This window comes from Eumetopias jubatus, unplaced genomic scaffold, assembly GCF_037043125.1.
Source record: "Eumetopias jubatus isolate StellerSeaLion01/CBP00866 unplaced genomic scaffold, mEumJub1_p1.0 scaffold_2, whole genome shotgun sequence".
NCBI lineage: Eukaryota > Metazoa > Chordata > Mammalia > Carnivora > Otariidae > Eumetopias > Eumetopias jubatus.
The window spans coordinates 43841787-43862722 of NW_028274808.1; the positions used below are offsets into that span (position 1 = coordinate 43841787).

At 43.4% G+C, this 20936-nt stretch overlaps 1 protein-coding gene across 2 annotated transcripts in view; it reads left to right on the forward strand.

The window, feature by feature from the left end:
* The window catches only part of XPO7 (exportin 7), a 37731-nt gene extending 23457 nt beyond the window's left edge, over positions 1–14274 (forward strand). For both annotated transcript variants that reach the window (XM_028114293.2, XM_028114294.2), the window contains exons 18-28: positions 353–461; positions 1407–1513; positions 3797–3885; positions 4588–4695; positions 6896–6978; positions 7191–7405; positions 7888–8026; positions 9837–9997; positions 10506–10604; positions 11489–11616; positions 12668–14274. In XM_028114293.2, the coding sequence (XP_027970094.1) occupies positions 353–461; positions 1407–1513; positions 3797–3885; positions 4588–4695; positions 6896–6978; positions 7191–7405; positions 7888–8026; positions 9837–9997; positions 10506–10604; positions 11489–11616; positions 12668–12761 (1332 nt within the window). In that variant the 3' untranslated portion in view covers positions 12762–14274. The remainder of the gene's footprint in view (positions 1–352; positions 462–1406; positions 1514–3796; positions 3886–4587; positions 4696–6895; positions 6979–7190; positions 7406–7887; positions 8027–9836; positions 9998–10505; positions 10605–11488; positions 11617–12667) is intronic.
* The last annotated feature ends 6662 nt before the right edge of the window (positions 14275–20936 follow it).

A 20936-nucleotide genomic window follows, 5' to 3' on the forward strand; every position in this document is an offset into this window, starting at 1 on the left:
CCTCAGCCATATAAAGGGGATGTTTTCAATTGAGGTCCTTAGTGCCCCCCAAGCCAGAGACTGCTCCCTGACTCCCTTCATGCTGCCAGATCACACTTAACTGGCATCTGAGCCGCTCTTCAGGAGCCAGATGATCTGAGTTGTGATGATGCTGTCTACTGTTATTCATATGAAGATAAATTAGTTGTAGACAACAACAATAATCCAAAAAAAAATTTTTTAATCCCCCTCGTACTTTTAAGACGATATAGTCATTAGCTTGAAAAGGCTCCGTAATTCTGAAATTCCTGGCTTGCCTTCTGCCTGTGACCCATGTCTTTATCTTTTTAACTTGTCTTCTTTTTTTCATTAGAGCGAGCACTTTTCATTTCTGGGTATTAACAATCAGTCCAATCTGACAGACATGCGGTGTCGGACTACCTTCTACACAGCACTTGGGCGTCTCCTCATGGTGGATTTAGGTACTGCAATAAATCCTAGAGGCTCGTGCAGTAGTCTGGCACTGTGCTAAATTCTTACTTGAGCATAGAAAACTGGATGTTGGGGAGGTCTTTCTTGTTGTTTCAACAGTAAGAGAACTGTCTGAAATAACAGTCTGATTTCGCCAAGAACACATCATGCTGTCATGGTCCCTGTAACTGGAAGAGAAGAACAGTATGGTGCCAGAAGTTTCATCTGATGTGCAGTGGTTTTAAAACCTATTCATATTTCTCCTCTGAAAGTTAAGAGAATTGAGAGTCCTAAATGCATCTTGTTGGCCAGATAACCCCTCCACCCCAAATGAAGGCGCAACCCACCGTCAACAGAACCTTCCATGCCCCACTTCGCTAGCACATGTGAACCCGCAGGGCTGAAGAACCTTTCTAGCTCTGTTGTGATATTAGCAGTTTTGGGTCAACTAATGACTGCAACTCAGTGCTGTCATCCTCATTTTGAGCTATTTAAGTTTAATCCTACTACATAACATTACAAAACCTTCTAGCTCTATGGAAGATTAGTGAAAAGAAAATTGTGAAGAGAGCCTCCACAAGCACCTGATTCAAGTATGAGTCTCATCAGGTTCTCATACACCAGACTCAGGCCTTTCTCAGCTGACTGTTAGCTCTCACTTAAGAAGTAAATAAAAACATAGTATCTTGTACACATATGAACCTCTGGTATTGTGGCTCGGTGTCAGAAAAAAATGTGGACGTCCCTGGACTGGATGATTTCTGCCTCTTCTAGTTTAAAAATGATCTATTTACATTTCATTCTGAAATTACTACTAATACCCGTGGGGATTATAAAGGGGCCCACTTGAATTATCCTTGGGTCTGCTCACCTTTCAAACCATCTTATTTTCCTTGCACACACAGCTTTGGGAATTTTTTATATTGGAGTCACAGCCTGGGTGGTTTCCCTTACAGGAGAGGATGAAGATCAGTATGAGCAGTTCATGCTGCCGCTCACAGCAGCGTTTGAGGCCGTGGCCCAGATGTTTAGCACTAACAGTTTCAACGAGCAAGAGGCAAAGGTGAGTCCTTCACCCACTGATTGACCAGCTTCTGCTTTCCGGCAACCCCTGACAGAGACTAGATTAGCCAGCACTGCAGAAAACAGCGCTCCTCCGTACATTTTCCACTGATTTCACTTTTTATTTAATCTCTCGGACTCCTGGGATTTTGAAATAGAAGAACCAGTAGAGAGTTATAAAGTCTTATTTTTATGCTGAAGTGTGTTCTTAAGCAGCACTTAGGATTTTTTGTCTACATTTTCAGATGTGGTAACATAAAGTTGTATATTTTTCTATTACCTTTTTAATCTCTGTTGTATCTTTAGTTATGTTCCCCTTTCATTTTTAATACTGCTTATTAGTGTTCTCTCTCTTTTGATCTAGATCAGTCCTGCCAGAGATGTGTTTATTAGTCTTCATAAAAATAAGTTTTTTTTTCCTTATTTAAACTGTTTTATCTGTACTTTTATTCTGTTTTTACTCTTTATTTTCATATATTTTCCTTGGGGTTTCTCCATTGTCCTAACTTCTTTTCCGCCCTCCTTTCCTAATGTAATCATTTAAAACCATAAATGTCCCTCTAGGTATATTATTCCACACATTGGTTTTGGGTGTTTTGTTTTGTTTTGTTTTTAATTGTAAAAAAAAAACACGTAAAATTTACCAGCTTGACCATCTTTAGATGTACAGTTGCATAGCATTAAGTATATTAACATTATTAATGCTCTAAGTCTCCAGAGTCTATAGTTTTTATATGTAACGTTTTCATTATCATTCAGTTTTTTGTATTATCTGATTTCCATTAAGATTCCTTCTTTGACAGGAGTCATTTAGAAGGCTTTGTGAATTTCCATATATATGGAATTTTAAAGTTACTTTTAGTTACTGATTTCTGGCTCTCAGAATTATCATTTCTTGATTTTTGCTCTCTTCATCTGCACACACACCGGCTTTCCTTATCTATAGGTCTCTGCACCAAAACCAGAAGACACTAGGCTATTAATATTTGTAGGACTTTTTTGCAGTGTTATAATGACACTGAAGCTGAATTACAATCACCAAATACCAGGAGTATTGCCCCCAAAATGCCAGGCTTTACCTAATATCCTAAAATTCTGTTTTCATCATTAGAAAGCCTCTTAGTTTTCTGTCTCCAAATCATCAGAGAAGTCAGAGAGCAACACTACTTTGTCTAGCGCTCTCTCTCCTCTTTATACCAGGGTCTTGAGATAGATACCATTCAAAGCTGAGGTTAGTGTGGAGCATGGCAGTAACTTGAGCTAGAGTACCAGCCAATACCAAGGATAACTGAGGGAGATCAGCGAATAGCCACCCTTTTCATCACTTTAGTTCCATACAAAGCAAGTACAATTAATGAAAAGAACATTTTGGCCATGAACTACAAGCATGATCCATGTCTTTGTTACACTTCATGTAATAAGTCTTTTAGAGTGACCATGTCTTAGACTTGGAAACAGCTTATGTATCAATTTAGGAATAGAACTTTGCTTAAAGCAGGCTGTTACGTTAGCAGAAGTGCAATCATTTCTGACAAATGAATCAGGACACCCAAATGTGCCATGTCCTTGAGCGTGTTGATGACTGTTAGCTTTTCAAAGCAGTCTTATTGCTGTTCAAGGCCTGTAGGACAAGTAAAAGTTCTACTGAGAAAACGCAGTGGATTTGGAGTCTTGATGGTATGAGTCTTAAGCCTGGCCCTCTGGCCACTTAGAAGCGTGACTCTGGGCATGGTATCTGACCTCTTAGGCTGCGATCTCTTCTATAAAAGCATAACTTCATAGCTCCAAAATTTGACACATCAGTCTTTTTTCCAGGCACCCCAGCCAGAGGGGCAGGTAACCTGTAGGCTTCTGTGTCTTCCTCCCAGCAGGGTCTGCATTTGATTTCCTGCGGCACTGGTGCCTTTGTAATTAGTTGTGGTACTGGACCTTTAGGATATATAGTCCTTCTGCCTCTTGTGTAAATGTTTTTGGCCTTTTTTTTTTCTAACTCTTCTTGAATCAAGCTTTTTTGCTTTTCTGCTTTTTACATAGTGTCTTAAAACTTTATCAACCTCTTGTTTTGCTGTGATGGACCAGGAATCATTGCTTTTTCTTAGTATATAACAAGCTTCCAAAACTAATTATCCAAGTGAAAAAGATTCCATCCTAGTATGGAAGAGATCAGTTCAGAATGTTTGGGAAGGAATATTTGTTGAATGATGGAAGAATTTGTGACACCCCGTCAAGTAGTTATACGTTTGGTTTTTCTTCTATTTTAATATATTTTTGCCTTCTACTACAGCGAACTCTGGTTGGCCTCGTAAGAGACCTGAGAGGGATAGCTTTCGCCTTCAATGCCAAGACCAGCTTCATGATGCTGTTTGAGTGGATGTATCCTAATACAGACCAGGAAGGCTTGCCACTGAAAACCTTAACCGGAGTGTGGATGGGCGGTGGAGGCATCAGGGAAGGGGGAGGGGGAGGATTAGGGAGGCAACGAAGGCAAGGAGTTGTGCCCAAAGACCTGCCCTGTGTCTTGTAAGCTGCCGTTCCACGGTGGCGTAATGGCAGAGGGCTGCCTGCTCAGGTCAGAGAGACGGGGAAATGAAGACAGTTGTTGGAAATGCTGCACGTGAAGTTTGCTACAGTCAGAAAAAGGAGACGTTTCAATCTACTAAAAAAAGACAACTTTCCTAGGAATGAGAAAGTCTAACCTTGTTGAATTCATAACCTTGAACAAATCCTTTCAAAGCTGAGTGCCTCTGTTTCTCCAATAGTTATATATAACAGAAATAGCTTATTTCCTATCATGTCACAGAAGGGAAAAGAAGATAAATTAACAACGAGATACATTATTCTCTTCAGAACAAAGTCATTATGTAAATGACAGTGCATTATTGTATGCTTATTACAATTCCAGGAGCACACAGTCACCTTAGCACCTTCGGGTTAATAGACTGCAAGATTAGCAAGCAGAAGACAGGCAGTTGGAGAACTTTCATTTGACAGTTTGTGCTTGGCCAGTGCGGAGAGATTACTGTCAGTTCTGTACCTTTCTGGATTTAGAATTCTTCCTTAGCTTTTCATGTACAGATATCCATCCTACATGCCAATTCTCCAGCGGGCAGTTGAGCTCTGGTACCATGATCCAGCTTGTACCACTCCTGTGCTCAAGCTGATGGCTGAGTTAGTTCATAACAGGTAAGCCAGACGAAGATTTTTCAGAGGATATAACTGCCCTTTTCTATGACAGAATTCTGGGACAAGAGATTTTACCTCGTGTTTGGTCAGATTGTGGAAGATAATAAGATTTCACTGCTTTCAGAATTTGAAAAACGTCTCTAAAACTTAATGTGTATATATATGTTTTGGTTTGTTTGGAAGAAGGGTGTCCCAGCCACACAAAGTCATAGCTGCTTGCAGGAAATAAGTCACTTTGGAAAGAGTCTCAAGATAACCCATTCTTGGGACGTCTGGGTGGCTCAGTCGGTTAGGCATCTGCCTTTCACTCCTCAGGTCATGGTCCCAGGGTCCTGGGATCGAGTCCTGCATCAGGCTCCTTGCTCAGCGAGGAGCCTGCTTGCCCGTCTGCCTGTAGCTCCCCCTGCTTGTGCTCTCTCTCTCTCTCCCCCTCTCTCTCTGTTAGAAATAAATAAAATCTTTAAAAAAAAAGATAACCAATTCTTACGAGAGGTGAATCTGGCAACCAGTATTCTGACTTTCCCACCCACATATAAAAGTTAACATTTAGTAATGGTGTCATGTCCACCACATTTCAGAGAGACAATTGAGAGTAATGCCAGACGCCTTAGAATACCCTGTTTTAAGAAAGGTGTCTGTTCAGCAAATTGCAGCTGGATGGGTAAAGATTTACTTAAGAAGAAAGTAAGACAGACTTCCAAAATACCAAATTTTAAATTTGCCCAAGAATTTAGGGATGGAGGAAAAGAAAAATCCACCCCCTTGACTTCACTAGAATTTTGGGTCCATGTATCTGCCTCTCATGGCTCTCCTAAGAGAATTAATTTTTAAAAACTACTTCAGTGAGGGGTAGGTAATACTCAAAGAGCCGATAGCCTCCCAAGAGCCTCACGGTCAAGAGTTAATCATTTCCAGAATAGATATTTGAGAGCATCTACTCTTTGCCAGCCACTTTCCTAGCCATTGTGCCAGACAAAACCTCTCCCCTCTTAGATGTTACATTCTGGGAGAACAAACAGTAAAACAAGCATGGAAAATCATTTCAAATAGTAGTAAGTGCTGTGAAGAAAAAAGTTACTAAAACGGAATTAAAGGAGAGGAGGGAGAACTGACCTCTCAGAGAAGGTGATGTTTAAGCTGGGATCTGAATGACAAGAGAGATTCTGGTAGCCCTGCAGAAATAAGGGGAAAGAGTGTTCTAAACTGTGAAAACTGCAAAAGTCCTAAGATGGGATGAGCTCACTGGGACTGCAGACAGAAAAACACCACTGGCTGGAGTTTGGTGAATGAGGGAGGCCGTGGGAGGGGAGGGCTCAGGCAGGCAGGCCAAGGCCCAGCCCTGTAGTGACTTAGTCCAGCAGGAGTGAGGAAGGTACGCACACTCTCATGCCAGTGGGAAGCTGCTGAACTATTTGAAGCACAGGATTAAAATGACCTTGTTGGCATTATTACCATGTGAAGAAGGGGACTGTAGAGGGGCAAGAGTGGAAGCAGAAGAACAGACAGGAAGTGGATAGATTCAGGGCATGTTGTAGAGCTAGACCTTGATGGATCCAATGTGGGGGGAAGGAAAGAAGAATCAAGAAGGACCCTTGGGGGTTTGAGGCTTTAACCTACCAGGGTCAATAAAAAGACCAACTAGCAGCTCATCAAAAGGTGGCGCAAACCAAAGAGGTGCTCTGGTCCAGGGAACAGTCAGGAACTCAGAACTTAAGTTGTTTCAAATGCTTGCCTCCCCTACTTTTCTCTAGTAGCGGTCCCAGTCCCTTCACCTCTTTTCTTCTTATCAAGTGGTAACAACGTTTGTACCCTCCCTTAGTTGCCGCCAAAGCTATAAAGGTAAACATAGGTTAATGTCTGAAGGGTCATGATTTAGTCCTTCTAAGAAATGACTCATAGAAGCCATACTTCAATCAAAATGGAGAATTTTAAGAAAATAGTTTCATCTGCTGCCTCACTTTTGTTTCTTTTCAGTGTTTTCAATTTGAGAAGCAGAACTTGAGTCTAGCGTGTTAGTCTTCAAGATAGAAGCTCTGTCACTGGTTAAATATCTTTAACTTGGTTACTCTACATTAGGATAGGTAATCTGCACATCTTAGTGCAAAAAGAATCACCCAGGGTACTCAGATGAGAGCCTGAAGTTCCCCAGTCTTCCAGCAGCATACCTCTGACTTTCTCTGCCTCTGTGTTCTCTGCTCAGATCTCAGCGACTGCAATTCGATGTCTCTTCCCCCAATGGCATCTTACTCTTCAGAGAAACCAGCAAGATGATAACAATGTATGGTATGTGTTTTAGAGGAGCAGAACCTTAGGGGTGAATTCCAGCTCAGTCACCACACTGTATGCAGTGTAGACTAGCCCTGGCAACAGCCAGGACAGTATGACAGGGCCCCTGGCACCAAGGGCCTTTCGAATAGGAGGGTTGAGTTGGTGACCTAAACTATCAGTAATAATGTGGTTGAATAAATGTATATATCACATGTCTGTCTACTCAGGCAATCGCATCCTGACACTAGGAGAGGTCCCAAAGGATCAGGTCTATGCACTGAAGCTCAAGGGCATCTCCATCTGCTTCTCCATGCTGAAGGCAGCCCTCAGTGGGAGCTACGTCAATTTTGGAGTCTTCCGTCTCTATGGAGATGATGCCCTGGACAATGCTCTACAGACCTTCATCAAGCTGCTCCTCTCTATTCCCCACAGTGACCTCCTGGTAAGTGTTAAGCTTCGTTGACAGGATCCGAGCCCCTCATCATATTCAGGTGTTTTGGGTGGTTTTGGGGTTTGGGGTTTTTTGTTATTTTGCCTGACACTGTGATTGAATGTTTTTTCTGGAGAACTATAAGCTAACTCCAACTAGCTCTTTTGTCTTCCCATCTGAAGGGAAATGAGCTGTTTCATTTAAGATCTTACTCCCTGTTGGGGCGCCTGGGTGGTGCAGTCGGTTGAGCGTCCCGCCGTTGGTTTCAGCTCAGGCCCTGATCTCAGGGTCATGAGATTGAGCCCCACGTTGGGCTCTGTGCTCAGCGGGGAGTCTGCTTGAGATTCTCTCTCCCTCCCCCTCTGTCCCTCCCGCTTATGCTCTCTCTCTCAAATAAATAAATAAATCTTGAAAAAAAAAAAAAAAAAAGGTCTTGCTTCCTGCCTATTGAAGTACACCACGCCTAAGTTGATTTCTGTCCTCTTCTCCCACAGGACTACCCCAAGCTCAGCCAGTCTTACTATTCACTACTGGAAGTCCTGACCCAGGACCACATGAACTTTATTGCAAGCCTGGAACCTCATGTCATCATGTATATTCTCTCTTCCATTTCTGAAGGACTTACTGCACTTGGTGAGCACATGGATTGTTTGGTTTTTACCACTTAACAGAAAGGGAGAACTTTGCCCCGGTATCTGAAAGGGTTACTGCTTTGGGGTATATGTATGACTCATGGATACATTCTCATCCAGAAATACTTATCGACCCTATCCTGAGGACTAAGCACTGTGCTGGGGACTAAGGGTACAGTACTTATTAATAACCACAGTCCCTGTCCTTTAGGAGCTTTTTGTCCGGTAGATGAAACAGACATGTAGACCAGTGCCTATTTACTGCACTTACCTACTTCCGCACCACAGTGGGGGTGAGGAGGGAGTGCTGTGAGAGCTGGCGGGAAGAATACCTGAACTCCTGGTGTTGAGAAGTGGGGTCAGACAAGGCTGGCCAAAAGCACTGATAAAAAACCATGGGCCAAAAAGCTGCACAGGCGTTAGCGGATTAGTGGGGAGGCTTCCTAGCAGCAGGAACAGCAAGTACCAGCAGCTGCAGGCAAGAGAGAGTCAGGAAATCCAGATGCCTGGCACACTGGTGCAGAGAAGCCTGAGAGAGGTGGGTGGGACAAAGCCGGAGGCCACGCAGGGGCCCTCATGCACATCAGGGTGTCGGATTCTAACCTGAGGATGGCGGAGGCTGTGGAAGGCACTCACGCAGACAGCTCCACGGGTTTTCATCCTCCTCCACCTGGCTCCTGTCAGCCCTTTTGTTCCTAGGCTACCATTGAGCAGTCTCAGTAAGTACGCATGTATTCAGAGAATAAAATACATTTTTTTTATATTAGGCTGAGCAAAACAAATAGGAAGATTAAGTCAGCTGTAAGATAATCACGATATATTGCAAGTGCACATAGAATGACTTTTGGATTGCCTGCTGTGGTGAGTTACACCTCCATGCCCCTTCTTCGATAGGCATTTACTTCCAGCAGGGTGCAGAGCCATACCTAGGACTCCGACCCTGCTCTGGAAGGCTATTTTATAGCTTCTTGAAAATCGAGGGACCTCTGCATAAACAGAAACAGAAGGGTTGACTCTTTTAAGGGTTCATCCCTTAGTCCTCTGGCCTGTGCCTCACCTCGTCAGAGCTCTGTCCGCAGGCCGTGCCGCAGCATCCCCTTTGTAAAATGCGTAGATGAGTCTGCAGCTCCCCCCTCCACCCTTGCCCGCCACGCTCCCCGCAAATGCTTCATAGATAAAGAATACGGTACCTCTAACAGACTCTAAATGTCAATAGACTGTATGAAGCTGGGTTTAATGACCTCCCCCCAGTAACTCAGACTTCTTGGATTCTCATCACAGCTTGTCCAGTTACTAGCAGTGTGATCTAGAGGCAAGTCACATAACCTCTTCAAACTTTGGTTTATTTGTTAAAATGGAACAACTACTTCCCAGAGTTTTCAAGAGGATAAATTAGAAATAATACCTATAAAATCCTCAGCATAATATCTGGCACAGTAGAAGTACTTGCTGTATGTAAAGTATTCGTTATTCTTTATGAAGCAGAAGACATGCATCTGCAGCACATTGAGCGGTAATGTTGATATTATTAATTAATATATTATATATATTAATATATGTAATAATAATAATAAGCATTATTACCATACACTCACTTTCAACCTTAAAATTGGGCCTTGCTATATGATGAGGGTGAGAGGTCAACAGAAAGCACCCAAACACAGGCCTTGACTGAGCTGGGGACAGGTCCCAGTCTGCTGGGGTACCTCTACCTCTACAGGATCTCAGCTAAGGGCAACCCCTTGGCTGCCCACATCTCCATCAGCAGCTCCATATCCCTGCTCTAATCCACCCCTCCCTCTTTCTTCCAGACACCATGGTATGCACAGGCTGCTGCTCTTGCCTGGACCACATCGTGACATACCTCTTTAAGCAACTGTCACGGAGCACCAAGAAGAGGACGACACCCCTGAACCAGGAGAGCGACCGCTTTCTGCATATCATGCAGCAGCATCCAGAGATGATCCAGCAGGTAAGGAACGTGAGCGTTAGGAGGCAGTGTGGGGTGTCCGGCAGTGGAAGAACCTCTCAGAGAGGAGAGGCCACGCAAAATGGGGAGGCTAGCATCTCACCAGCCTCATGCTGCCGAAGTGAAGTTTATGCCTTAAAATTGCAGTGGATCTTGAGTTTGCTGAGTAATCATCAGATATTTAAAAAATCTGGGAAGAAAAACAGGTTCTGAATTGTTTTTCCGAGCATCACACCAGCCCCTATGCCTCGGACCTGTGCTCCTTCTACACCGACGACTGTGGCCACCCGTTGCCATAAACGGAGCCTGAGTCAGCAGTTGCCAGCTAGCTGTAAGGCTTGTACTCGCATCTGCAGAGTGGCCACAAGAGTACGGGATAAAAGGAAGTAACTGACCACACAGATCAAACCATGTTTGCCATCGCTTTATTTGTATGAGGCATCTTTCCAGAAGTAAGATTTGCCTTGGGTAGCTACACACTAGATCACTGCCTCAGATGCTCCATTTCCAGATGCTGTCAACGGTGCTGAACATCATCATCTTTGAAGACTGTAGGAACCAGTGGTCAATGTCCCGGCCCCTACTTGGCTTGATACTACTTAATGAAAAGGTAAAAGAGCCATCTCCCTGGTGCCCAGAGCCAGAAACACGGGTAGACACACGTTTGGCTGTCATTTTCCGGGGCACTGTGAGAAAGGTTACAGGAACACCCCACAATGGTGAAGCCGAGGGAGAACAGCTCATTTTCTGAGCATGTACTGTTCATGCTTTGAACAGCACATTATCACTGAACTGTTAGAAGTCAGCATGTGTGGCAATTCAGACAAAGGATGAGGAAGTATTACTGGGAGAGAATATACCTGGAGAGCAGACCACCGATGACCTAAATTCTAGGTCCAGCTCCACCATGAACAAACATAAGGAAGTCTAGAGAGTCCTATAAAAGAACCTGGATCAGGGGCACCTGGCTGGCTCAGCTGGTAGAGCAAGTGACTCTTGATCTCGGGGTTGTGGGTTCAAGCCCCACACTGGGTATAGAGATTACTTAAAATCCTTTAAAAAAAATAGAACCTGGGGGCGCCTGGGTGGCTCAGATGGTTAAGCGTCTGCCTTCGGCCCAGGTCATGATCCCAGGGTCCTGGGATCGAGTCCCGCATCGGGCTCCCTGCTCCTTGGGAGCCTGCTTCTCCCTCTGCCTCTCTCTCTCTCTCTCTCTCTCTCTCTGTCTCTCATGAATAAATAAATAAAATCTTTAAAAAAAAAAAATAGAACCTGGATCAGATGACCCTTAGAGTGTTTACACATTTAAAACTCTTTGATTTTTAAGTAAGATAAAGATGCATTATCTTGGAGCAAATACTTACTTGAATCAAAAAAGGTACCCCATTTTGGTAGATAATTCTGTGTTTTGGAGAACATCCCTTCAACCTTGCAGATGAGGGAGGGCTAATCCCTATCTCCTCTCCTTACCCTGTCTCACTCCTTGCCCCACAGTATTTTTCTGACCTAAGGAACAGTATCGTGAACAGCCAGCCACCAGAGAAGCAGCAGGCTATGCATCTGTGTTTCGAAAACCTGATGGAAGGCATCGAGCGAAATCTTCTTACGAAAAACAGAGACAGGTGAGTGTAGGGGGCCCTACAGAGAAGTCCTAGGCAGTTTCTCAAGTCATCGAAACAGGGGAGACTCCTTAAAGAGTCTTTTAGAGACCATCTTAAAGCAGTGCTGTTCAGTAGAAAAGCAGGCCACATACGTAACTTTGAACTTTTTAGTAGCCACATTAAAAAAAAGGTAAAAAGAAACAGACAAAATTCCTTTTAATACATTTAACATATGCAGATTATCATGTCAATGTGTAATCCATATTTAAAAACTGAGAATTTTAATTTTAAATTTAATGTTAAATTTAACATTCTTTTTATTGTACTAAGTCTTCAAGATCCTGTGTATTGTACACTTAGCAGGCATCTCAAGTCAGATGCTAAATATTCATTTGAATTACTTGATTTGTATTAAGATTTCATAAAATTTACAGTTGACAAAGTAGATTCCCATATTCAGGTATACCAGACATACTTAGAAGTTGTCTGGTTGTCAATTGAACATCAGGCTTTTCTGAATTAATGCTTAAGTTTTATTTTTTTTAATTAATTTGAAAAATGGTATTTTAACTTAAAATTAATTAAGGTACAATCAGGGAACTGAATTTTAACTTTCATCTAATTTGCTTCAGTTCTTCATTTGAACTGGGCACACTTCAAGTGCTCAGTAGCCCTATGTGGCGAGTGGCTACCATACTGGACAGCACAGTGCCTTAGCACAGGTCTCCAGCATTAAACATTGAGTGAGACAGCCTCATTCTCTTCATGCCTTCACTTTGGGAGGGTTACTTCCCACCTCTGTCAGATTCCTTTTGTGCTGCCATGAGCCCAAGGTGGCCCTCAACGCCCCAGATTTGACCAGATCTCAAGGTCTGCCGCAAGGCTGTCAAGATTGAAAGGGTTGCAAAACTAGCCCAGCTTTCCCTTAAGGTCTGAAGACTGATGTTAACTGACCTTAGAAACAGATGCATACATTCTGCCTCTCAGTAGCCGCTTCTCTGCCAGAAATGTTTTAGTCCAAGACCTTTCCCCTCCACCCTCCTCCCCCAACTTACATGTATCTCCTCTGCAGGTTCACCCAGAACTTGTCGGCATTCCGTCGAGAAGTCAACGACTCGATGAAGAATTCCACTTACGGCGTGAATAGCAATGATATGATGAGCTGACACCTCCTTGGACTCTACCTGTACAGAGCAGCGCCCTTTGGTCTGGCCCAGAGGGGCAAACAATTACAAGGGAGAGGGCCTGGCTGACCCTGGCTCCTTCCTCCAGGGGTGTGGGGAAAATGGCAAAGTCACCTGGCTACTTCCCCAGGGAATAGGGGTGTGAGTGCACTCACTAGGGGGCAGGGCGCTGCTGGTTCCTGGGGGGTTGGGTGGGAAGGGTGGTGGGAGGAGATAGAGACACAAATGTGTGAGACTCCAGCCCCTCCTCCTGGGGCCACCCCAGGGGGTGGGGGGGGAACCCCCAGTGTCCTGCCACAACCTGCCTTGTATAAACATGTACATTTTTTCATAACATTTTGAACAAGGTTTATATTGACTCAAGTTTAAAAACAAAAAGTGTGACTGAAAAATTTTTACAGAGTCTAGTGCACCAATGCTGATGTGAGGGGTTGTGTATGCGAGTGAGGAAAAAAATGTGTATTCTGGTGGCCTGAAGCTTTACTGGACGAGGATGTGTGAACGTGCAGAGATATATTTAGTGACACAGTGTAGAGAGGCAAAAAAAAAAAAAAAGTAAAAATTCCAAATGTATATTTTTTCTTATTGCCCTTTCCTTGCCCCCAAAATTATCACTTCCTGTTACTGTATTACCCTTGTTATTAGGAACTCTAAGCCATGTGGAGCACCATCCTTCCCCTTCAACCATAGATGCTGCCCTAGGTCCCTCGGCCTCTTGCAGTGACAGACAACTGCAGCTAAAAGTGTTTGGTGTTCTAGCTTCATCCTTTTGCCCACTTTGCTTATCCTCATCCTCAGACAGATGCCTCTTGCTTTTACAAGTCAGATGTAACTCTATGATTTAGGGTTCTTGGTCTCTGTAAAGGTAGAGACCAGAGAGAAGGAATTGAGCCAGCTGCTCTCCTGGTGAGCGACTTGGATGAGTCCACCAGAGGCCCAGGTGCGTGGCCAATAACTCTGAGTCTTCCCCAGCCCTTGAGGCAGTGTGTGTGGATGTATGCGCGTGGATATTTATATATGTACCCTGCACTCGTGAATGTATGAACTGGAGGAAGTTACTACAGTGGAGGGGTTCTTAATAACAAGGTCTGCCTAGCATGAAGTATTTAACAGTCTCCCACCCCTTTAAAAATATACATTTTTATAAAATGAAAACCATAATAAATGTTTTGAATATTAAAAAAATTAACCTACAGAAGAAAATTAATGGAGAAAGCTATTTGCCTTGTACTTTTTCCACAATTGCTGCCGCTAGTTGTACGCATCTCTAGTTCAGCTCTTGCCCATGGGACACTCATCATCAATTAGGTTTTACCTTTATTTCTCTCCTCTGCCCCCAAAAACAAGCCTGTTAATTTTTTTTTTTCCTTCTCCTCTGGCGACTGTGTGGTGAATCCTTTCTTGCGTGATCAGGTTGCGGATAGACTTGTAAGGGTGTTTGCTGCATACAGTGTAAGCATTGTGACCGCCAATAAACTTCAATGGTTTCTACTGACCTGGCTTCTGCAATCAAGTCTAGTGTGTCTACAGGTACATGTCTCACTCTAAACACACAAAGATGTTTGAAACACGCATTCATAAAAGCCAGTGGATGACAGGTGCCTCTCACCCTTGTAAAATTAGCTTCTCATTCAACTAAGTCTGACTCGATTTCTTTTACAAATATGATTGTTTTAGTTGAGACACATCTATACAGATAGATATACAGTGCTGCTGGCCACAGATAGAAAGGTGAAGCCACGCTGCCTCTTCTAGGTAATAACATGGCAACCAGCAGAGAAGTAATAATTGCAGAAAGCCCAGTTTTGTTAATGTTCCTTTTTTTTTTTAAGATTTATTTATTTAAGAGAGAGCACACAGGTGAGCAGGGGGAGGGGCCGAAGGAGAGGGAGATAAGCAGACTCCCCACTGAGCAGGCATTGCGACGTGGGGCTCCATCCCAGGACCGTGAGATCATGACCTGAGCCAAAATCAAGAGTCGGACGCTCAAATGACTGAGCCACCCAGCGCCCCTTTGCCCTCTTACGAGGGCTGGGCTTCACTCGTGAGACCCTGACGAGCTCAAGGTTAAGTTCTCTCCCTGTACCACTCTGCAGGCCTCATGGGCCAGCCCTAATGAGGACTATTTCTCAGCCCCATGCCCTGTAGTACCTATAGATACGAGAGAACTTAGTTGCCGGGAACATTGTCTCTGTGTCTGTGCCTTAATGTAGATTCATATCCCGTGAATCACAGGCTCTAGAGTGCTACTAAAAAAAAAAAAAAAAAAGATTTATTCTAGAGTGTGCACAAGTGGGGGGAGGGGCAGAGGGAGAGAAACTTCCAGCAGACTCCCTGCTGAACTCGCATGAGATCACAACCTGAGCCAAAACCAGGAGTCAGCGCTCAACGGACTGAGCTACCGAGGGGCCCCTAGATGCCTCTCTTGCCCACCTTATCTAGATATCCTGCTACCTTTTCTTTGCTGTTTCAGTGTCCTGGGGATTGTCTTGATCCTAAGTTATTTTGAAGGCAAAAATTTGTATTCTCAGGGCTAGAAGGCAAGTAGAATTGATTTGTCTTAGCCAAGTCTGTCTCTAAGCCTAAGAGAAGTAGAAAATGGTCAGGCTTCATTAATAGGCAAAGCACTCCAGTCACATGCCCCAGTGACCTGGAATTCTAATTCTGTAGTAAATAAGATAAACAACTTTCTCACGGGTACTGGAAGAAGAACCCCCTCTCCCCTCAACTATCTTGAGATGCTGCTTGATCAGCAAAACACCAGACCCCTCCTTTCCCTTACACAAAAAACAATTTCAGAGGCAAGAAACTCATCATAGATGGTGTCCTCCTCATTGCAACCCTAAGTGCAGTCCAGTCATGACAAACCACCATAGTAAAATCTTCCACAACCACATCAAACTTTTTAAACAGTGAAGGTGTTCCTTTCTTGGCAGTTAAAAGAGGGGGCACCCAAAAAACAGCCAAGTAGGAAAATTTTTTCTGGTCAAATTATCAGCAATGTAACATGATCCATCCTTTAAAAAACCAGTTATCTTTAAACATTGGGTTTCCCCCAAGAAGTCATGTGGAGGTTTTATTCAGTTAACACATGAGTTTATTAGTGTCTAGGCTATCCTGGGCACTATGGTTATCAAGTCAAGTGTCTTTAGACAGTGTTTCCTGACACAGGCTGTACCTTATGTTGACAAAACACCTTAAGTCTTTGTGGCAGATTACTAAATTGTATTATGGATGTACGTGTTTTTTGGTTGACTCTGCCCAAATAAGGGTTATTTATTCCCACTAAAGTATAAATCAGAGGAAGAATTTGGCCAAGGGTCAAATTTTTGCATTTTTAGATTTTAAGAAGTAATGACTTTCACCCAATTGTTAATTTTCTAATGACAAGAGACAACCTACTAAGAAATAAGAGTTTTATATTCTGCAAACATGAACTTTTCTTAAGAACTTGTGTTTTTTTTTCCACCCAAGTGGAAAAATGTTCTAGCACCCTATGAAATTTCAACCAGGTGCAGACACAGACCACCTTTCAAAAATATTCATGGTCATGAGGTAAGAGGAATTGAGTGTAGAGAGCCAAAGCACCTCTCTGTATCCTATTTGCCACCAGCCAGCCCCTTCCCCCCACCCAAGATTTTTGGCTAGATCTACAAACACACCTAAGTTGCCTTCTAATGCTGCCGCCAAAGTGCCAAAGCAAAAAAGGAAAGCAAAGATAATTACAGGGAACCTGCAAAAGCCTTAAGTCTGATAATAAGGCCTTGAAAAATGTAAATGGTTGTAACTTTTAAAGTCCTACTTTAGATATTTCAAAAAATAAACTTGAAAGGACAAAAATGTACATACCAACCATAATTACAACTGCCAATTAAGTGCTAGGTAATGTCTTAGAATTCTTGCCTCTTGTAGCTTTTCTCCCAGGTCCATTATATCTTATTTTGTGTTTTTTAGATACCCTGGAATTCACTGGTCAGCCACTTTGGTGTATTTCAGGAGCAGTGGGTCAACTAAACATATCAGCTGCCAGACAGTGGGACATCATATGAGCAGAATGGAGGATGGGATCAAGCTTAGACTATTATCCCCCTTCCCCAGAAAACCCTTATGGTTTTCAGGGCAGCCTGACTGCTGCTGTCTGTTCATTCATCAAATACTTAGCATCCACTTCAGGACAAATGCCTTTTTGATGGTCAGCAACAGAAAAGGAAACTCAAAAGCAAAAAACATTGGCAAGGCAAATTCATTTCCACTCTTCGGCATAAAATCCCTCAACAGTACAAACTGACTCCAAAACAGTGAACAGTACTTAACATACTTACACAAGCACCATACACAATTATATTTTTAACTGATAATCATGAAGACAGATTTCATAATAGACTTAAGCATACAGCATCACCTAATGGGCCAAACCACTCCATTATCAGTTACAAACGACTGAAGAGAGACCCGTGGGGAATCTCCTAACCCTTGCTACTGGGTAACAAATTAAGTCCAGGCATGTCTGAATTCAAGGTTTGGAGGACAACCAAACTCAGGGGAAAAAACTAATTGACTCCTTATCTGAAGCTCAGAGGGGCCACTGTACAGTCTGATCTAGTAAAAGGGTGGGCGAATTTAAGACCAGTATTCTTGAAACCAGAAAACCCAAGCTCTCCTCAGCTCTTAAAGACTGATTCTTTTTTTTAAAGATTTTATTTATTTATTTGAGAGAGAGAAGAGAGAGAGAGAGAGAGAGAGCACGAGAGGGGGTAGGGTCAGAGGGAGAAGCAGACTCCCACTGAGCAGGGAGCCAGATGCGGGACTCGGTCCCGGGACTCCAGGATTATGAGCCCAGCCGAAGGCAGTCGCTTAACCAACTGAGCCACCCAGGCGCCCGTAAAGACTGATTATACTGTGCAATGAAAGTAAAGCAAACTCTAGAAGCTGAACTAACTCAACTGGAAAATCAATGAAAATGAAACCACTTTTAAGAGTATAGCAGACCATTATCGTTTTTATTTATCAGAAAGCCCATGTCCCACCCTTTAACACCTGGCAGTCTGGGACAGGTGCCACAAAGCAAATCAAGTTACCGACTTTGCCAACCAGACTACAAACGCAGCAGAGTCCTTCCATTCAACTAGACATCTGCCACTGCCATCTCTGCCTCCACATCCTACCTCGTGTCTTTCCCCCGTCTGCACAACCGTCGCTTCTCAGTCTAAATTTCCATGCCCTTTGCCCATCTACCCTTTTAGAGACCCAAAGTAGAACCCCATTCCCTCTCTGAAGTCGCTCCCTACTGTCCCTGCCCCAAGTCTTACAGCCCACTCGGGTTTATTTGAGATATTCCTAATCCTCATTCTCCCCGCCTCAACAACCAAAATGTGCTCCTTACGAGCGGGGACCAGATGGTAAGGGGATCGTGAAGAGAAAGTAGTTGGACTAATTTGGGTGAAGGCCCAGCAGACAGGGCCCCCCGCTGCCTGGTGTGGGCGAGCTAAACGCAATCGTTGCCACAAGCCTCTCCTGAAAGGAAAAGAGCAGAAGCTGCTGACAGCTCCCTGACCTCGCGAAGGAAAACGGTAAAGAGTTCACTCCCAACCCCGCACTTCTGCCCCCAACAACCCGCCGCGCCCCGGAAGAGGTTCCGCGCGTTCCTTCCGTCCCCGTCGCGTCAGCGCACGTAGGTCCTCTCCGCCGGCGCGTCTCCTCGGCGCCACCGTTCGCTCCGCCTCCGCCGCCCTGCGCAATCGCAGTCGTGACTCCCAACTGCGTTCTCCAGCCCTTGGCGTGGGGGGTGGAGGGATCGTTCTTGGGGAAGGCGGAGTAGGGCAACGGCAGTCTCTGGACCCCCACCCAGCCGTGTGCCCGGTAGGGGTTCGAGTTCACGCGTACCATGGCCTCACACCCAGTATCCGCGGTAGTAATCATAGAGGCACTGTTCAAGGACTTGGTCCCTGGCTGGGAAGGACTCAGTGGAGGGGGCAAACGGGCGGAAAAGGATGATCGTTGGTGGCTCTGTATACCCTGGGAGTGCGAAAGAGGGCCTCCCCCGTCCCCCGCGTCGAGCCCTAGCAGAACGAGTCACTCGGAAAAGGGCAGGGAAGAACACTCACAGTGCAAAAACACCGAAGCATGAAACCTTGTACCTTTCTAGAAGTTGCAAAAATAGCGCGGCTGGAGGAAAAAGTGTAGCTAGCTCTATACGTGTCTGGTTGAGGGGTGGGGCACCAGAGGTTGGGCTTTGATCCGAAAAGCCTCAAGTTTCCAGAGGCTACATTACAAAGCAGGCTAATGACCAATCTTTGTTGAATCTACCAGCTAGTGGGTAAGGAGGATTTGAACCAAGACAAGGACTGTTGGGTGAGAGTTGAGACAAGACTGGAGAGATAGGGGGTGGAGGTTGGAATCAACAGACTTTGTTGGATGTGAAGAGTAAAGGATAGAGGGTTCTGGTAGGATTCCCAGGTTCTAGAATGGAGCAGCCGCTGAGTCAAGGCAGAGGAAGCATGAAACAGTATGGGGATGAGTGCAGAGCTCTTGGTGAACCTGAATGGAACTCTGATCTAAGGAGACTTCCCTGCTCTTGGACAAAACATCAGAAAACAAGGGGGAACACTTCCCAGTCATTTTATAGAACAAACATCTCCCTGATACCAAAACCAGACAAAGACATTAAAAGAAAAAAAAAGCCTTTGGACTAATATACGTCATAAACGCAAAAAATCTTAAAATATAAGCAAATTAAATCCAGGAATATATGAAAAGGCTAATACATCCTGGCCAAATGGGATTGATCCTAAGAATGCAAGGTTGGTTTAAAACATTCAGAAAACCAATAAATGTAATTAGCTGTATAAACAAAATGAAAGCGAAAAAGCTGATCATCTCGGTAGATAAAGAAAAAGCATGTGACAAGATTCAATACACATGAAGATTCTCAGCAAATTAGGAATAGAAGGAAACATTCTTTACCAATTAAAAGCCCTCTACGAAAAGCCTACCACTAATAGAATGTAATGATGAAAGACTGAATGGTTCCCCTAAAAATCAAGAACAAAGAATACCTCCTTTACCACCTCAATTTAATATTGTACTTGAGGTCCTAATCAGAGCACATAGGCACTTAATTAATTAATGGTGCACAGATCAAAAAGAAGTGAAACTATTCACAGATGTCACGATTTGGGGCTCAGAAAGCTACTGGAACTAATAAGCGAATTTAGCAAAATCACAGAATACAAGGTCAGTATAAAAAACCAACTGTATTTCTATATACTAAAAATAAGCTATTAGAAGATGAAATTTCAAAATATATACTATTTGTCCTAGCATCCAAAAAACATGAAATACATAGGAATAAATTTAACAAGCTATGTGCCAAACTTGTACACTAAAATCTATGAAACATTGCAGAGCACAATCTTTAAACAACTGGAAAGATCATAACATGTTCATAGTTTGGATGACTCAAAATTGTGATGTCATTTCTCCCTAAATTGAACTATGCATTCAACAAAGTCCCAATAAAAATCCCAGAAAGTTTTTTTGTAGAAACTGGCAAGCTGATTCTAAAATTCATTTGAAAATGCAAAAAAAAAAAAAAAAAAAAAAAAAACCTAGACTAGCCAAAACATTTTTGAAATAGAAGAACAGAGTTGGAGAGCTCCCCTACCTGATTTCAAGATATACCATAACATTACAGAAATCACTACTGTAGTGTGGGCACTGGGGCAGACAGATCGATGGGACAGAAAAAAAGTCCAGAAATAGACCAAAATGTACATGCTTAGTTCATTCTCAACAAGAGTGCCAAGGTATTTCAATAGAGAAAGGATAGTCTTTTACAAAAATGGTGCTGGAGGAACTGGGGATCCATTTGAAAGAAAAAAAGAACTGAACCTCGACTCTTACCTAACACCACACACAGAATTAACTTCAAATGGATCACAGATGTAAAAGTAAAAGTTCAAACTACAAGATTTCTAGAAGAAAATTTAGGAGAAAACTTTCATGACCTTGCATTAAGCAAAGATTGCTTCGAATACCAAAGCCATGCGCCATAAAAGGAAAAAAATTTATTGGACTTCATCAAATTTTAAAATGTCTGCTCTTCAAAAGATACCATTTTAAAAAATGAAAACACAAGGCATAGGCAGGAATAAAAAA